Here is a 19,863-nt window from a genome sequence, read left to right as displayed (position 1 = left end):
GAAATATGTCCTTTGGACATAAAATATGTCCAGTTGGCAACCCTGTGCACGACCCCATTGCATTATTAATCTCACTATTATCTAAGTTAATCTACATATAAATGTAGCAGTTTCAAAATTTTGACTAATTGCTAATTGTAATTTTGTTCCTTTATATTTTGTAAAATAAAAAAAAGGCCTAATTGGGAGGAAACCCTCAGAAAAATTAGGGTGGGCAATGGCCCACCCCTGCCCCCCCCCCCTAAATGGTGCCCCTGCCGCCTGAGAAGACGTAAAGTAAATATCAATAGACTCGTCCTGCCTGAAAACAAGTTCAAAATTTACCATGGCGATCAGAAAGACAGCTTTTCTAATTTGCATTATTCGATCTTTTGAAAAGGGTTGGCCATTGGTTTTCTTGATTGAGACAGTATAATAATTGTAATCTGTAGTACTAGTTTCTGGGACACTTGAAGGGAGGGGTTGCACTACCACTGGCGAACGAGTTTCATCTCACCTCTTTCACTAGAGATATTTGCGGCTAAGGCCTGAATTCCAGACAAGTGGCTAACTGTTTTGGACCACGTAGTTGGGGGGGGGGGGGTTCTAGAAAGAGTTTTAGAAGTAGGTTGGGATGGCGACTGGCCAAGGGTTTCAGTGGGAGTATCCTTCTCGGGTGGTGACCTTAGGGGCTGCTTTTTTCCTGACATTTATTCTGACGAGACACTACAGATTCACGAACTGTTAATCAGTCTTAATTCAAGGTTACTTGACCAAAAGTAAATATTCAGTTATGGAACTAAATTATTCACTATGATGTAGATAATTTCGGAGACCACACTGCCTTTCCATGACGATAAAATAAAAGTCCAAAATAGGGATAAAATCCTTTTTAATAGACAGTGTATAATAAATTTCAAAAAAAATACCAGATATTTCAGTCACATATACAGTGACCGTCATCAGTAGTAAAACTAAACTAAAACAATTTAAAACAAAAGTTTATCAAATAAAACTACATATTGTTTAAATCTCTAATTCTTTTCAAAGCAAAGGTGGAAGCTATTCTCTTTTACCTTCTTGGATTCGGTTCATTAGCGTTCAATGATATAACACTTGGACAGAGGTCAACTACATTGGGTGAATTGAACTTTACTCTGTCAGATTTTAATAAATTATCGTAGATAGAGTTCAGCCCATATTCACCATATTTTTTAAAACATATTTTCTGGGGCCGGTATATGGATGACATTATTTCAGTATGGAATTATGGGGAGGAAGAATTAAAAGGATTTTTGGAACATCTTAATTGTTTGGGGGGGATTTAAAGTTTACTCTTGAATTGGAAGAGAATGGGAAAACTTCCTTTTCTTGATGTTCTTCTTTTGAAAAATCAAACTATTCTGGATTTTAAAATTTACAGAAAACCGACAAATAACAATAGGTTTTTGTCTTATAGTTCAGGTCACGCTCGCCAAGTAAAAATTGGTTTGATCATTTCTTTAACTGATCGGATCATTAGTATTTGCCCTCCAAAATTTGTAGAGGAGGAGTTGTCTTTTCTAAGAAAAATACTAATAAGCAACATGTATCCAGAATGGTTAATTAACCAGACTTTTTCAAAAAGAAGAAAAGAGTTTCTAGAGATTTCTAAGGAAGTCTTGGAGACAACTCGGGAGAAGGATGTTTTTTGTTCCTTACCATATGGACCCGGGTAAGTGAAAAACTTAAAAGAATTTTACAAAGCAATGGTCCAAGGGTAGCTTTAAAGAGTAAAAATACTTTGGGTAGTTTTCTAAATTCTGGGAAGGATCTAACTTCATTGGGGCAACAAAGTGGGGTTTATCAGATCCCATGTACTTGCGGAAGCTCATATGTGGGACATACTAACCAGAGTTTGTAAATGAGATTATTACAACATAAAGATTCTATTTCTTCGGCTTTAAAGCAAGATTCTAAGTCTGAAAAATTTAATTCAGCCCTTTCAGAACATATTTTTAATTTTCCAGACCATTTTATTTTGTTCGAGAATGTCTCTTTGATTTCTAGGGATCAGGGTTTAAAGCAAAATTTTCGTGAAACACTTGAAATAAAGAAAGTCTTATTCAAGAATATTGCTTTGAATCGGGATACAGGTGAATATGGGTTGAACTCTATCTATGATAATTTATTAAAATCTGACAGAGTAAAGTTCAATTCACCCAATGTAGTTGACCTTTGTCCAAGTGGTATATCATTGGACACTAATGAACCGAATCCAAGAAGGTCAAAGAGGCTAGCTTCCGCCTTTGCTTTGAAAAGAATCAGAGATTTAAACAATATGTAGTGTTATTTGATAAACTTTTGTTTTAAATTGTTTTAGTTTAGTTTTACTACTGATGACGGTCACTGTATATGTGACCGAAATATCTGGTATTTCTTGTGAAATTTATTATGCACTGTCTATTAAAAAGGATTTTATCCCTATTTTGAACTTTTATTCTATTCACTTTGATAAACAATAACTCACTTTGTATGAAGTGAACAATCCCTCACAATTAAATCCGCAAGTTAATTCCGCAATCTAACACAGTACAGTACAAAAGATAATCCGATTAGGTTCATAAGTTAGTTTCTTTTAGTTCAGATTAAATAAAAAAAAAGTTTTTTTTAGCTGAAAGTAAGGAGCGACATTAAAACTTAAAACGAACAGAAATTATTCCGTATATTAAAGAGGCTGTCCTCAACGCCTCGCTCTTTACGCTAAAGTTTTTTATTGTTTTAAAAAAAAAGAGTTGTGAGAAAGTCAAACTTTCGCGTAAAGAGCGAGGCGTTGAGGAGGGGAAAGCCCCTTTCACACACAGGATAACTTCTGCTCGTTTTAAGTTTTAATATCACTCCTTACTTTCAGTTAAAAAACTTATTGTTTTTTTGTTTAATTTTTGATTGTTTTTAAAAAAAAATGCATGTTTTGATCTTGGCTCACCGTACATGAATAATTAAAACAAAATTTGCATATTAATTTACTTTTATTTGGTTAAATGGCTTTCTCGAAACTTGTTTAATTTTATTTAAGAACGTTTTTATCAGTAATAAATATACGTAACTTACAAATTAACTTACGTAACAAACTTCTATATTCATATATTTTTAATACGTATATTAGGGGGTTCGCCCTCTAGATAACACCTTGCTCTTTAAGCAAAAGTTCAAATTTTGTTCCAATTCTTTAAAAATGACCTCTTAATCACAAAGGCCGTTCATTAGAATAAATAGCTCTTATGAAAGTACTAAGAAATCTTTGGCTTAAAGAGCGAGGTATTGACTAGGGGGTAAACCCAATCATATATTTAATATTTTCTGTTCGTTTAAAGTTTTGATGTTGCTGCTATTGCAGTTGAAAAACTTGTTTTTTAATATTTAATTTCTGATCTTTTTTTAAATAATGATGGGAAGTCTGGCGTCCCCTTAATAGCAATTCCCCTTCCCCCATGAAAACTTCCCTCATGGAAAGATCCTACCACATAACCCCCGACCCAACCACCCCCCCACTACCAGGAAAAATCTCCCCTGAAAAGCGTCTGTATACTTCCCAATAAACAATACTATATGTTAACATTGGGTAAAGTTCATAACTTTCAACCCTCCCCCCGGGGACTTTGGGGGATTAAGTCATCCTAAAAGACATACTTATAATATTTTAGTACATGCTGAAAAAAATGGCCATCTCAAAATTTTGATCGGGTGACTTTGGGAAAAAAATGATCGTGGGAGGGGGCCTAGTTGCCCTCCATTTTTTGGTCACTTAAAAAGAGCACTAGAACTTTTCATTTCAGTTCCAATGAGCCCTCCCAAGATATTCTAGGACCACTGGGTCGGTACGATCACCCCTGGGAAAAAAAAAATAAATAAACACGCATCCGTGATCTTTCTTCTGGCAAAAAATGCAAAATTCCACAATTTTGTAGATAGGAGCTTGAAACCTCTACAGAAGGGTTCTCTGATACGCGGAATATGACGGTATGATTTTCATTAAGGTTCTATAGCTTTTAGGGGGCTTTCCCCCTTTTTTCGAAAATCAGCCAAATTTTCTCAGGCGCGTAACTTTTCATTAATAGGATTAAACTTGATGAAAGACTTGATAGGTAAGACTAAACTTATATATTTGAAATCAGCATTAAAATCTGATTCTTTTGGTTTATCTATTTGTATCAAAATACCGTTTTCTAGAGTTTTGGTTACCATTGAGCCGGGTCGCTCCTTGCTAACAGTTTGTTACCACGAACTGTTTGATACTAAACTCATACTCATTCTTCGATGATATATTTTAATAGAAAGGTAGACATGTTGTGACTTATTTAAACCTTCATCTTACAAAGATGTTTTCTTACGTAAGATCAAAACACACTAAATAAATATAGTTTGACTAGCTAGAAATTTTTAAATATGATAATACATTTTTTTTAATAACCCACTTTTTGCAATAAAATCTATAGAGAGGAGGAAACAAAACTATAATTTCTTGATTCAATCGTGTACATAATCTATTAAAATTCATTGACTGTAAATAATTTGGAATTAGAAATATTGAAGATTTTGATTTTTTACAGATATTCCGTAACAATACTGTTGTTTAATTTTCAGTCGCTTCAAAGTAGATTTCACTGGTGAACCTTCCAAGGCCGTATCCAGGGGGGGGGGTTACCCGGTTTGAACCCCTTCCCCGAAATTTTTGGCCGAGTCGAAAATTAGTAAAACCTAGGTAAAAATCAGTAAAATTAGTCGAAAACTGAGTCGAAAATTAGTAACCCCCCCCCCCCCCCGAAAAAGTCAAAAATTAGTAACCCCCCCCCCAAAAAAAGAATCCTGGATCCGCCCTTGGAACCTTCTATAGGCGCACCTACTAACTGCTGAAAAATTATTATTTCTCAAACAAAGCTTGGCGATCTTGCAAGGGCACCAATTGGGGCACTTCATGCCCCTCCCCCAGCTATGATTTGTAAAATTCCTATTTTTCTGTATTGTCATTGAAAGAATCGAAATAATACCATTAAATTTTAATTGGATCAACAAGTTTCCCCCGACCCTACCTAGATCATGAAAACTACTCATTTTTCGTATCTTCATTAAGACAATTGGAAAAAACTCTATTCCCCTTCCCTCCTACATTTTCAACAATTAGCCTACCTGTAATCTTTGTGGTGAATGGGCTATATATAAACTCCTGAAAGTTTCATTCAACTTCTCTACCTTATTAGTTTTGAGTCCAAATATCAGTTTTGTGTTTAGAGTCTATCCTCTCATTATGTATGCAAATTTCAATTAATTTATCAATTATTTTTAATTAATTTTTAATTATTTTATTAATTTATTAAAAATTATCAATTCTTTAAGTCTTAATTTTGGCATTTGCATATTCGTATGATTGAAGTCTATTGGCAAAGAAATAAATATTTATTTCTACGTTAGTGTCCATTTTTTTCTGATCGACTGAATATCCTACTCTATGGAACAGCGACCCCTCGCCTGTCAAGTTGAGAAACAAACCTCCAACAGTTTTGTGTTTAACTACTTAATCATCAGTGATTTGACAGAAAAAAAAAAAAATCCTTGCTGCTCGACAATTTTTAAAGCGTGGCAAAGTCAAAAATAAGAAAATGATAACGTAAAAAAGTAAAGATAGGAAAAAATATAAGTAAAGTAAAAAAAAAAACAGCAAAAGGGACGGTTATCATAGATTTTTTTAATGAGACGATTCCCCTTCATAATAATCTTTTTTTGCTTTTAAGTCTGAAATTTCCAAATCCACTTAGAAACTAAAATATATTGAAGTGCTAGCTTTCTCGCTTTTCTGCTTTGCTTGAAAAATTGATCGCATATGATTAATAGGGAACATTCCCAGTGGACAAAATAAGCCTATCTAAGGAGCCCAAAATATAACCCTTTTGATTGGCTTAGGAAACATCCAGGAAAAGAGCACTATTATAGAAACCTTTCTAAGATAAATCATATTTAAGCATAATATTAATAAATTTTGACTTTTCACTGAGTCTTTAATGAATTTAATGATTTTTCAGTTCAAACTTAAATGAATTTGAATGTCAATTGCTATATTCTTTTAATATCAAAAGTGAATATGACTTCAGATGATTTCAAAACATTTTGGGGTGAAAAAACTTTGATATCCCATAAATGACATATCATCAAAGCAAATACTATCTGGATAACTTTAAAATAGAATAATTTTTAATTGATATCTTCATTAAAGAAAAATAAAGAAAAATAATATTAAAAAAATCGATTGTTTTTATCAAATAAAAAGTTTTGTGATGGCCTATTACTTAGGCCATTTAGGCCTATTACTTTTAATAAAATTACTTCAATGTCAAAACTGACTCGGACGACGATGGGGGCTTTATTTTTAAACCAATGTTTATAATTAATATTAATAATGTGGAAAAATCCCGGAAAACTCCTGAACTAATGTATATTTTAACAAAACATAAATGAATTTTTCGTCATTTCACGCGAGCAGTAATGTTTTTACGGCTATATTTTAAGATTACATTAATAACGTTTACTCGAAGCAGATACTGCTTCGGATACATAAGTAATACGAAGTAAATTTTTATTACACAAAAATACTTTTGGCTTTTATTCCAAGGTTTGCATTTCTGTTTGTCCTAGTTTTTGGTTTATCCAGCTTATTTTTAAGTTTATACTTCACCAAAGTCCGGAAAACAAAACTGTAAAAGCATAAAAATGTAACATCATAAGGATAATAACAAAAAATTATTATATATTATGCAAAAGCATTCTTATGTACACAAATGTTTTTATTGGTGTACCAAACAATAGATTAAATATTGTAGGTCGGAGCAGGTATGAACACAGAGGGTCTTGGACTCCTCCCCGCTTGAATTTACCCCACGAGAAATGTTGCAGTTTTCCGAGTAGCTCTTACTATTTTTTATATTTTCCACATAAGTTAACCTAATTTTCTATTTCTAACTCTATTTCTATCTTTTATATTTCTATCTGTTTCTAATTCCATCAAAATCTATTTCTAATTATATTTCTAATTTTCTATTTCTAATTCTGATTGTCTATTTCTTATTCTATCTTTTATCTTTCTTTTTTTTCTAATTCCATTAAAATCTATTTCTACTTATATCTCTATTCTGATTTTCTATTTCTAATTATATTTCTATCCTTTATCTTTCTATATATTTCTAATTCTATTAAAATCTAATTCTATTTTTAATTCTATTTCTAATTTTCTATTTCTCATTCTAATTTCAATTTCTAATTCTTAAAATCTAAATCTATTTCTAACTTTTCAATTCTATTTATAATTCTAATTTTCTATTTCTAATTATGTTTCTATCTCTTATATTTCTATCTGTTAAAGTTTCCATCAAAATCTATTTCTAATTTTCTAATTCTGATTGTCTGTTTCTAATTCTATTTCTATCTTTTATCCTTCTATCTATTTCTAATTCCATTAAAATCTATTTCTAATTATATTTCTAATTTTCTATTTCTATTCTGATTGTCTATTTCTAATTCTATTTCTATCTTTTATATTTCTATCTATTTCTAATTGTATTAAAATCTAATTCTATTCTTAATTCTATTTCTAATTTCTATTTCTAATTCTTAAAATCTAATTCTATTTCTTACTTTTCAATTCTATTTATAATTCTAATTTTCTATTTCAAATTCTATTTCTATCTTTTATATTTATATCTTTTTCTAATTCCATCAAAATCTATTTCTAAATATATTTCTAATTTTCTATTTCTAATTATGATTTTCTATTTCTAATTCTAGTTCTATCTTTTATCTTTCTATCTATTTCTAATTCTTAAAATCTAATTCTATTTCTTACTTTTCAATTCTATTTATAATTCTAATTTTCTATTTCAAATTCTATTTCTATCTTTTATATTTATATCTGTTTCTAATTCCATCAAAATCTATTTCTAAATATATTTCTAATTTTCTATTTCTAATTATGATTTTCGATTTCTAATTCTAGTTCTATCTTTTATCTTTCTTTCTATTTCTAATTCTATTAAAATATAATTCGATTTTTAATTCTATTTCTAATTTTCCAATTCTATTAACCTGATTTTCTGTTTCCCAAATTCCTCTCTCCTCCTTGAAATACGTGTTTTTTTCACTTGTCTGAGTCGTCTGCTTACTTTTATGGTTATGTATTTTGTGGCTATTTAGATATGTAAAAGTATTACTGTAGATATCTTAAAAGACAAATTTCCTAATGGGTCTTTTTTCTTTTTTGCAGAATGACACTTTTCAAAACGATTGGATCAGATGTCGAATATGTTTTCATAGCAACTCGTTCTGAACTAAGCATTTTAACTACGCTTGGGTTTATTTTTGGACCAAAGGTGCGTAACAGGTGTAATGTTTAACCATTTGAAAAACTACGCATTTATCAGATAAACAATATAAAAGGATATTAATGGTAAAATCGGGGCATCGAATTATGCTGACAAGTAATTCTTGAAAGACTCCTGGTCATTTACACATGGACCAATAGAAGTTTATTACTTGGCTTATTTCTTGGAAAAGGAGAACTATTTCAACGCCATCTAGGATTAGCTGGTTATTCAGAGCTATTTATTGCTTTTATTGGTCAACTTTGGAATCTCAAACAGATCCTGGAGATACATCTCACTAAGCAAATAGATACATGTGTTACTTGAGTGATGGCCTGTTCAGAAACACTGGAAAACGGCCCCCCTCCCTTGAAGCAGTTGACTGGCCTAGAAAAACTCTATTGCTGACCACTTTTTCCGATGGAAAAATCTTGTTAATGGCTCATCTGCATTTGATGTTTTCAGCAAATCCGCAAATGTACATTTTATGGGACCCGTCAGTCTAAACTACTTTATTTTCAGCAATTATTCGGGAAAAGCAACGCCTTCGACTACTTTTTCCGCAATACTGCCCAACTTAAAAAGTAAAGCCGGTCTTCATTTAAGGATAGATTGACAGTTTTCGTTCTATTTTCCAGAAAATTTCAAATGAACACCGGCCTTAACATTTTTCCCCACTTGTTTTTGAATTCATTTTCTTTCTTGAACAACGTAAATATTCTTTAGACAATATCAGTCCTATATCAAATTACTAAATACACATCAAGTTTCATATTATGTTGTGGCTATTGTAAGCCAAAGCCCTCCAAAGTTATAAAAGTTATAACTGGAATCAAAAGGCACATGTCTTTGTCAAGCTCCGTTTACACATAACGTTTTACAGACAAAGCGAAAATCAAATGAAATTATAAAGTACAAGAAGCCCCTAAGAAACAGTTTTCTTGGCTTTCCTTGCTCGGTTTTCTTTCCGCTAGTCCATAGCATGTCAAATGAATACGAGGCCTAAGCCTTGCAGAGCTTTCTACTCTCAAACGCTTGATCATTCCATTGCGCTACATCATTATTTCATGCCTTGTCTGGGGGCTGAGAGACATTTTTTCAAGTGGGTCTCTGCTAATAATGAATGCACTAGGGAATTTTCCGCTAGATACACCCCAATTTCAAAACAAACCTAAAAAAAATTTATGAAAAAAAAAATTATTTTCATAAAAAAAAAATTTTATGAAAAAAAAAAAATGGTCTGCGTAGTGCAAGTACGAATCTCCTGATTCACTTCGGCAGAAGAACTAAGATTTTTTTACTATGATTTATAAAAAAAATGATTAAATCCGCATAATTGGATCATATTTCTAGTGATGGGTTCTTGTAAGTGCTTAAAGCACCGAGGACAACAAGATAAAAAAACTTTGCCCCCTGTACCCATCATAGGTTTATTCCTACTTAAGTGCCGACGACTTTTCTTTCGATTGTTTCTAAAAGTATTAAGTTATTTGGGGAATACCACCTTTTTGTCAGTGTTGCCACCTTGAGCCGTGAAAAAAAACGCAAAACTAATTAACTAGGCTGTTTATTGCTTGTCGTCCGTAAAAACTCAAACATTGGCTATTTGTTAATTCCCAAAGACAGCTTTGCCTTCAAAAGGAAGCTGCTCTTTCTGAAGCTGCTTTATGCCTTATGTGTTTACATTTGTTCTGCTTATATTTCACCCAAATTTCTTTTTTTTATTGTGATGCCCGCTACATCTAAAAATTACATAAATGCATAGATGATCATCTTTATTGACAATTAAAATCCATGTTTTCTGGTTTTAAGATACACATGTTTGTTTAAGCTTCCACTTAACCAATTGAAATCATCAGGTTTAATTTTTGCTGTCCACGGTACTTAAAAACGCTTCAAATTGTAAGACCTAGAACTTGTGGCTCATTTTCAACCAATCAGAGTCATGGCAGGATTTCAACGTGTGCAATTTTTAACCCACCTTCGCTCGAAATGATTGAAATCCAGACACCAGTTGTAGCTCTCACAAAATGGATTGTAACAAAGTGCGCATGAGAACAGCACTTTACAAAGGAGCTGCTTTGCAATGTTTTCGCACATTATTCGCAAAATTATTTAGGAGTTGAGTGACCAATGTATATACAGTGCAAAAATAAGAATATTCAGCTCAGTTCTGGAAATAATTTTACAGCTGAAACAAAAAGGGCTATGAAATATTAATCCAAGGGCTATGAAATATTAATAAAAATTATAATATCAATTTTAGCTTCCAGCTATGTGACCAAAGCCGTATCCAAAGGGCTTTAGGGCATAACCCCCCTCCTTAAATTTTTTCCAGGCTCGCACAAACGTAAAAAAGCCTTAAAAAGATTCTGATGTGTTTTTTTTAATTTTCTGTGTAAGCCCATCCTCCCTTGAAAAAACTATCCACCCGAAAAAAATCCTAGATACGCCCTTGTATGTGAGAAATAATTTTTATATTCTTATATTTGTGACAATTTAGCTGTTGACTAATATTAAGTCATTTTACAAATTGATAGACTTATTTTAATACTATTTATGATACCAAGTGCAAATGGACAAATATCAAAATTCAGAGAAATATGAGTATAAGCCTTAAGTCCTATAATTCCTCTAGGCTGCTAATTTCTGGTGATTCTGTGGAAACCAATAAATTACAGACTTATAGCGTCTCTCTGTATATATTAAATAAAAAAAACAAGTTTTTTAAACTTAAAGTAAGGAGCGACATTAAAACTTAAAACGACCAGAAACTATTCAGTATATGAAAGGGTCGACCCCCTCCTCAACGCTTTGTTCCATGCGCTAAATTGTTTTACTTTTTTAAAAAATAAAGTTGTGAGACAGAGTCCAACTTTAGCGTAAAGAGCGAGGCGTTGAGGAGGGGATCGACTCTTTCATATACTGACTAATTTCTGTTTGTTTTAAGTTTAATGTCGCTCTTTACTTTCAGTTAAAAAGAAACTTGTTTTTTTTTATTTAATTTCTGATCGTTTTTTAGTTAATGCAGCTTTTATTTGCACACAAATTTTACTTTTCTTTTGCTAAATGGATGTCTTTACAAATTAACTTGCGTAACTAACTTCTATATTGGTATATTTATCTTCTGGCAAAAAATACAAAGTTGCAGATTTTTGCAGATATGAGCTTGAAACCTATTTAATAGAGTTTTCTTATACGCTGAATCTGATTGTGTGATTTTCATTAAAATTTTTTAACTTGTAGGGGATGTTTCCACAATATTTATAAAATCGGTTAAATTTTATCAGTCTCTTAGACTTTGATGATGAATACTAAACTTAATAAAATTTATATATTTAGAATCATCATTATAAACACATTCTTTTGATACATTTATTGACATCAAAATTCCGTTTTTAAAAGTTTCGATTACTATTGAGCCGTATCGCTTGTTTTTTTAGTGTTTTTTTTATTACGTATATGTTATTACGTATATGAAGGGGTTCTCCCCTTAATCAATACCACGCTCTTTACGTTAAAAGTTAAAAAAAATTTTATTCACAAACCCCTGAATCACAAAGGTCGTTTAATTAGAATAGATAGCTCTTTTGAAAGCACTAAAAAAAACTGTAGCGTAAAGAGCGAGGTATTGAATTGGGGGAGAACCCCCTCACATACGTTATAATTTCTGTTCGTTTTAAGTTCTAATATTCCTTCTTACATTTCAGTTGAAAAAACTTGTTTTTTTTTATTATTTCTGATCGTTTTTTAAATAATGCTTGGAAATCCGGCGCCCCCTTCATAGAAATGCCCCTTACCCCAAAGAAACATCCTCCACGGAAATATTCTCCAGAGTAACCCCCTCCTCTAGCCCCCCCCTCTAGAAAAAATCCTTCCTGAAAATGGTTGTATACTTCCCAATAACCAATAAATAATGCTGGCAAGTCCGGCGCCCCCTTCATGGCAATTTCCCTTCCCCCATGAAAGCTTCCTTCATGAAAAGATCCTCCAACATAACCCCCGAACCCACCAACACAACCCAAAAAACAAAAAAAACAACAGAAAAAATATGTATAAATACCAATAACCAAAACAATATGTTAAAAATTGGTAAAATTCATAACTTTTAGCCCTTCCTCTGGGAACTTCGGGGGATTAAGCCATCCTAAAAGACATATTTATCATATTTTCGACCATGCTGAACAAAATGGCTATCTCAAAATTTTGATCGGATGACTTTGGGAAAAAAATGAGCGTGGTAGGGGGCCTAATTGCCCTCCATTTTTTTTTGGTCACTTAAAAAGGGCACTAGAACTTTTAATTTCCGTTCCAATGAGCCCTCCCACGATATTCTAGGACCACTGGGTCGATACGATCATCCCTGGGTAAAAAAAAAAACAAAAAAAACGAATATACACGCACCCGTGGTCTTTCTTCTGGCAAAAAATACAAAATTCCACATTTTTGCACATAGGAACTTGAAACCTCTACAGTGGGGTTCTCTGATACGCTGAATATGATGGTGTGATTTTCATTATGGTTCTATAACTTTTAAGGGGTATTCGCCCCTTTTTTTCGAAAACCAGTCAAATTTTCTCAGGCGCGTAACTTTTGATGGGTAGCACTAAACTTGATGAAAGTTATATATTTGAAATCAACATTGAAATCTGATTTTTTTGATGTATCTATTTGTATCAAAAACCCGTTTTCTAGAGTTTCGGTTACCATTGAGCCGGGTCGGTCCTTACTTACAGTTCGTTACCACGAACTGTTTGAAGATAGGGAGACCATTTATAGTTTTTAGCAAAATAAATGCTTAATTCTTATGAATTTACTTTTTTGGTTATATAACAATAGACATTTGTCCCGTGTTTACTTCTCTATACATTATTGACTTCTGCTTTTGTAGTATAACGGTTTTAGCTGCTAATGATGCTACTTTTAATCATAGTGCTACTTAATTTACAAGTTTACTTGAGCGCAGAAATTAGCAGCCGGCATCCTTGTTTTCAGCTGCCTCTAAAATTACCGAAATACCGAAATTAGCAAGCTGCTGCCCCAACTTTAGATCTAAAGAAGCCCAGCCCCGGTGCCATTGAACCAACTTTACTTTTACTGAATTTTGAATATTATAAACTCCAAAAAACAATATTTAATATAAAATATTTAATATAAAGTATATATAAAATATATATATAAAATATGAAAAATATTTTAAATTCTAAACTCTTAGAATGCTTACATCATAACAGAAAACTTGATTTCAAAACCCTTGGAAGACTATTTTTCATCCTCAAAGGAGGTGGGAAAAGATTATAAGAAATGATTTAAAAAAAAAAAAAAAGGAACTCCATGGGAGAGAAAGAGTAAAGCTTTGAGCATTTTGGGGTTGAGGCAGAGTCCTTTCAGCTTCATTCGCCTTAGACGATTAGTTGCTGGGATATATTGTTAGTAGTAGCAGTAGAATTAGTAGTCCAAGAAATCTAGATCTAATGCTAAATGGACCTCAAATAGAACACATTTCTAACACTATTTGAAATGAAAATAATTTACAAACAAAATATCTGCAAGAACTGATCAATTTGTTTTTCAAAATTGTGAAAAAAAAGCTAATGTGTACGAATATTTTGTATATAGAGCCAATAGAAAAAAACACTGCGAAAAAAACCCATAAAAATGATAAAATAACATGTGACTAAAAATAACGCAATGAGAACCTGATTATTACGAGCAATTGTATTCATGAACTACTGAACTTTTAAAATGGCTCAGCGCTACTTTAAGGAAACGATATCGTACGTTATTCGATCTGTTATCAGGGTTGGATCTCCAGGATTTTTATTGGGAGGGGAGGCAAGATGGGTCCATATCCTGATAGTCAAGGGGCATGGGATATGTAATAGTTTTTCTTCTCCGCAGTATTGGGGAGGGGGGCTGTCCCCCTTTTTGCTTTGAAAATATATTGATTATTCAAATGTAGCTACAAGTAATGGTACTCTTAAGAAACTAGAATGACTAAGAAATATATTCTGAAATAAAATCGATAAAATCATACAAATTCAATAAAACCAATAAATATATTTCAGTAAAAAACATAAAAAAAGAGTCGCATTTTTAAAAGTATCCTTCGGGGCGCCAGGCCGCTAAAACTTAGGAGCTGAAATCAGGAACTTAATTTGCTATGGGGTAGGGGGGGTTGTCAACTGTCCCCCTCCCCAAGACCTCGGTTTGTATCCAAGTGATCGGGTGTATCCAAGACCTCGGGTGTATCCAAGACCTTGGATACACTTGAGCTGGTCATTCAGGAATCAGACAAGCTTTCCATCTCCAGGAGATCCAATTGTAAGGATAAAGGAGTTTTTACTGTCACGTTTATGGATAGCTGCATAAACCGTTTTATCATCTTCAAAATAGTATAGATGGCTAAAGGGATTGTCTCCTTTGTATAGAGGCCGCTAATAGATGTATAAGGTAAAATGTAGGTCCCAGGATGCTAATTTGAGGAACTCCAGCTTTTACTAGATACTCAATAAAAATAAAACTTAAAGAGCAAGTGTGACACGAGACTGGTTAGTTTTGTCTTATAGTGCTTCAAGACAATATTTGGTATGTTGTCTATACAGGATGATTTGGTCACGTCAAGGCACTGTAGAACACAAGTGGCTTTTATTTTTGCTTGATATTTGTATCTACTTAGGTGGTGGGTGATTTTTTATGGAATCAAGCAAAATCCACTGATGCGCTTCCGTAGCCTTATCAACTGGACCTTCTTTTAGGAAGGCTTTCAAATTCAAAGCACAAGTGCACTCTGAGAAAATTCCCAGAACAGCCCAAGTACCTTATGCTCATCCTTTTCAATGAAGGTGGTATCCCGGCATAAGTTACTACACTGAGGTTGGAGCGGAGCACACACATGATATGTTCAAGGCTATCAGTTGCTTCACTTTTATTGATACTAAAAGGGGTAACCAGAGCAGGTTGTCCCCCACCGCCCAAATTACGATCTTTTGATATCGAAATTATATTTGTCTTATCTTCAAGGATATATAGAATATTTCCAACTGTTCACGAGGCCTGCATTTGAACAAAACTTCATGACACACATAAAGAATCATTTCAAACTGACCGAAGGAGTTCTATGTAATTAAAATTAAAAGTAACTCGTCAAAACGAACAAAAGGAGTTAAATTTTGATTTTGTTTTAGATATATTTAATTCTGCGAGGTAAGGGAGATGAACATGACCCTCGAGCGAAGGCACATGGTGTCAGTGCGACATTTTCACTGCTTGGTGTTAGCGTAGCAAATGATACACCACTTGATATAAGAAAAGAAAACGAAGAATTAAAGGTAAGGTTTGTTTTAAAGAGCTGAAAAAAAATTATGTGTTTGACAATTTGGGAGTGAAGGCAGATTTGTTTTCTAAAGGAGAGCTAGAGACGGTACTAAAAGGTATTAAAACCTGAGGGGATGATAGCGTGGTGAGTAATTTTTTAAAATTAAAATTTAAAATTTTTAAAAATTTTTTAATTTTTTTAAGTGGTTATGAAGATGATAAAAAGGTTGAGAAGTTAGAAAAGAAAATACTGAAGATTATGACTATGGTTTTGAAAAGGGGTAAGTCCCTAGCGACTTTAAGGAAACTTTAATTAAACCTCTGAAAAAGAAATACGAAAAGAGAGATTGTAGTAATTACTGAGGCATTAGCTGTATTTCTAAATGAATCGAATTTATTAGAATGATGGTACTTATTAGACTAATAAATGCTGTAGATGAAGTATAAAAGAAGAATGGAGTATAAGTTAAGGAGAGGATGCGTTGACCAGATTTTCAACCTTGGGTTAGTAACTGAGAAGTCTCTGAATCATCAAACCCCCTTAGTCCTTAGTTTTTTACATTTTGAACAGGCATTTAATTCAGCTTATAGAAATGCCTTAGTCAAGATCCTTCCCTTTTAAGGTGTAATGGTGTAAATGTGTAAGGTGTAAAGGTGTAAGGGGATAATTAAGTACATTAGTGCCTTGTACGAAAACAATATTTGCTTTGGTCAAGATAGGAGGAGGGGTTTGTTGTTGACTCAGTTTAGAATCAGGAATTGAGCAGGAGTTTATCTTCTCTCTGTTTATACGGACTTAAAAAAAAAAGAAAAACATTTGGGCTAAAAAAAAAATACAACTAAGATTGTGGGAGACCATAGTTTTGAGCGGTAATGTAAATCGCTTTTAGGGTTAGATTATGAGGATGATTTGAGTGTGTTTGAATTACCGAAACTTTTGGAAGCTTTGAAAGTTCATGCCCGTGCCACATCATAGTCACAGCTATTGATAAAGAAAGCCAAATATTATGAATGACATGGAAATTTTCTTGATTTTAGCGTCACACTTGTATTTAAGAAGCAAAAAATTACAATTGCAAGAAATTAGTTTAAAGAGTTTGCTCCAACAGTAATTTGTGTCCAACTGTTCTCTACTAATGCTAAGTTTTCTTAACTTTTGTCAAATTCCTCTCCCAGATAGAAAAACCGCTGTTCTAAGTTTCCATCTTTTCTAGTTTCAAAAGTATACCTTAAACGTTAACTCTGATTAGTCAGTCAGGAAATTTATTCTTGAAAGTTGAACAATGTTCAACTCGAGAAATTACGAACGGCGAGCTTAATTGGCGCTGTAGTCGTACGTAATTTTGATTTTATCGACAGGTGTGGTTATAATGTGGCACGGGCATCAGTCCCCGAGATTATAATAAATTGGTAATGTTAGGTGATATTAGTAGCAAGGATGGCGAATGTAGGGAAAGTGTAATTAGTAGAATACCCAAGACGCAGGGTGTTTTGTTATTTTGGCAATTGAAAAAAAATATACAAGAATAGGAAGATAACTCTGTGAATTAAGATTGTGATATTGGAAGCTACAGAAACGACAGTAGTTAAGTTAGGTTAGTTAAGTTATTAAGTTAGTTATTTAGTTATTAAGTTAGGTTATTAAGTTAGTTAAGTTAAATTAGGGTTCATCAAACAACTGATGAAGAGATGCTAGATTCTGTCCGGAGGAATTGTTAAAGGATAGTTTTTTTGCACTTGTATTACTGACCGTATATCAAACAGTAAGCTCTAGGGGAAATGTAGTTTGGTCTCACTTTTAAGGACTATATTAAAAGAAAGGTAAGATGGCTAGGCCATGTTTTGCAAATGAGGGATGATAGATATCCAAAAATCATGCTGCTTGACCCTGACTCTAGGACCAAACGAGAAACAGGTCTTCTCCGAGTGGGATAGGGAGATATTATAAGAAAACATATAGAGGAAATTGGATCTTCATGGTTGAGAGCAAAGTGGAGTGGAGGAGGAATGTGCGCAGGTGTGCTGACTGTCAGCCAGCCTGGTGTTGCGGTGAGGTGTTATTAATCATAGTATCAGTAGTAGTATTCCAAGCTAGCTAATAGTAGAGGAGGGGGTGTTACTCCGGACCCCACCACGTGGTTTATGGTTTTCTCAGTGAGAATGAAAAAACAGGAATTTTCTCACATTTATGTATCTTTTCATTGTTTTTTTCAGTGAGAATTTGAAAAACAGGAACTTTCTCACATTTATGTTTGTTTTTATGTTTTTTTTCAGTGAGAATTTTAAAAACAGTAAATTTATCAAATTTTTTTTTTTTTTTTTGTTTTTTTTCTTTTATAATTTTAAAAAACATGAACTTTCTCACTTATAAAACCATAAACCACGTGGTGCTGTCACGAGTCAGAACACCTGTGCTGTCGACCTCAATTCACCTATCGTGAATCAATAATTCCCCTTAGAAACAACAAATTAATTTCCCCTTTCTTGACAGATCAATCAATCAATGACATCACCTGTCAGACTTTAAAAATTTTCGCCTAGAAACATTTCTCCAGGAATAGATCTAAATCATTAATGTCTTTGCCTCGGGAACAGTTCTACTGGTCGAACTCCAAAGGATATTAATAACCAAAGGCCATGGAAACAATTAGGCAAGAAACATCTTAGCGATGAATTGTTTTAGCGCGCGAAAAGGTTTCATATTAATTTGAAATGCGTTAGCGCAGAGATGCCAATAACAAAGGAACACGCTGAATTTACGTTTAGGGATTATTTGGGCGAAACCGTTTTAGACAGGTTATGGAACTATTTCGGCGAAACAGATAGAGACATTTTAAAAGAAGATTTTTGAAGAGATTTTAGAAGAGAATTTGAGTGTGGTCGTTATAATACACAAGTTTCATTTGAACAGTGTTGTGAGGTCCTCTAACCCAACCCCAAAGGGTTCCAATCCTCCTACCCCAACCCCGAAGGAAGCCCCGGTCCTCAAAGCCCCCCAAACTCCCAAAGGCCCTCCACCGGTCCCCCAAAGGCCCACCCAGACCCCCAAAGGCCATCCCCAGGCCCCAAATGTCCCCCAGGCTCCCAACTGTCCCCCGGACACTCAAAGCCCCCCCAAGCTCCCAAAGGGCCACCGGCGCCCCAAAGGCCCACCCAGACCCCCAAATGCCATCCCCGGGCCCCCCAAAGGCCCATCGAGCTCCCAAAGGACCAACGGGGTCCCAAAGGCCCACCACCGGTCCCCAAATGTCCCCCAGGCCCCCCAAGGCCCTCCCGGCGCCCCCCACGCCCCCCCCCACCCCCCAAAGCCCTCCCCGGACCCCAAAGCCCATCCCCCGGTCCCCAAAGGTCCCCCCGAGCTCCCAAAGGACCAACGGGGTCCCAAAGGCCCTCAAAGGCTCTCCCCGAGCACCCGTCTTTCGTTGATGTGTGTTGTCTGAAACCTCTGATTTGGGATGTGTAGTTTGCTACTTAAGGCTTTTCTGAGCTAAGGTTTCATAGTATTTCATAGGTGAATTTTTTCTGAAACCAATATTTTGGGATGAGTAGTTTGCTATTTCAGGCTTTTATGAGCTAGGTTTCTTAGCCTTTCGCTGGTGTGTGTTGACTGAAACTTATGATTTGGGATATGTAGTTTGCTATTTTTGACTTTTCTGAGCTGGATTTCTTAGCCTATCATAGGTGAGTGTTGTCTGAAACCTATGATTTGGGAGGTGTAGTTTGCTTTTTGGACTTTTCAGAGCTAAGATTCTTAGCCTTTCATAGGTGTTTGTTGTCTGAAACTTCGAGTTTGGGATGAGTAGTTGTATATTTCAGTCTTTTCTGAGCTAAGGTTTCTTAGTATTTTGTAGGTGAATGCTGTCTGAAACTTATGATTTGGGATATGTAGTTTGCTATTTTTGACTTTTCTGAGTTGGATTTCTTAGTCTTTCTTAGGTGAGTGGTGTCTGAAACCTATGATTTGGGATGGGTAGTTTGCTATTTTCGACTTTTCTGAGCTGGATTTTTTAGCCTTTCATAGGTATGCGTTGTCAGAAAATTATGAATTGGGATGTATAGTTCGCTATTTCAGGCTTTTCTGAGCTAAGGTCTTTTAGTATTCCGTAGGTGAATGTTGTCTGAAAACAATAGTTTGGGATGAATAGTTTGCTATATTTGCCTCTTCTGAGCTAGGTTTCGTAGA

The 19,863-nt window shown here is 34.1% G+C and overlaps 1 protein-coding gene across 1 annotated transcript in view; it reads left to right on the top strand.

The window, feature by feature from the left end:
• Positions 1 to 19,863, top strand: part of LOC148952579 (putative G protein-coupled receptor CG31760) — a 578,976-nt gene that overhangs the window by 314,798 nt on the left and 244,315 nt on the right. The window contains exons 10-11 of the mRNA XM_089089961.1: positions 8,267 to 8,372; positions 15,551 to 15,694. Coding sequence (XP_088946087.1) covers positions 8,267 to 8,372; positions 15,551 to 15,694 — 250 coding nt within the window. The remainder of the gene's footprint in view (positions 1 to 8,266; positions 8,373 to 15,550; positions 15,695 to 19,863) is intronic.

This window comes from Artemia sp. Qi Xiang Cuo, chromosome 5 (assembly GCF_049724085.1).
Source record: "Artemia sp. Qi Xiang Cuo chromosome 5, ASM4972408v1, whole genome shotgun sequence".
Classification (NCBI taxonomy): domain Eukaryota; kingdom Metazoa; phylum Arthropoda; class Branchiopoda; order Anostraca; family Artemiidae; genus Artemia; species Artemia sp. Qi Xiang Cuo.
The sequence above is the reverse complement of the archived record's forward strand: the minus strand, read 5'-3'. Positions and strand labels throughout refer to the sequence as shown.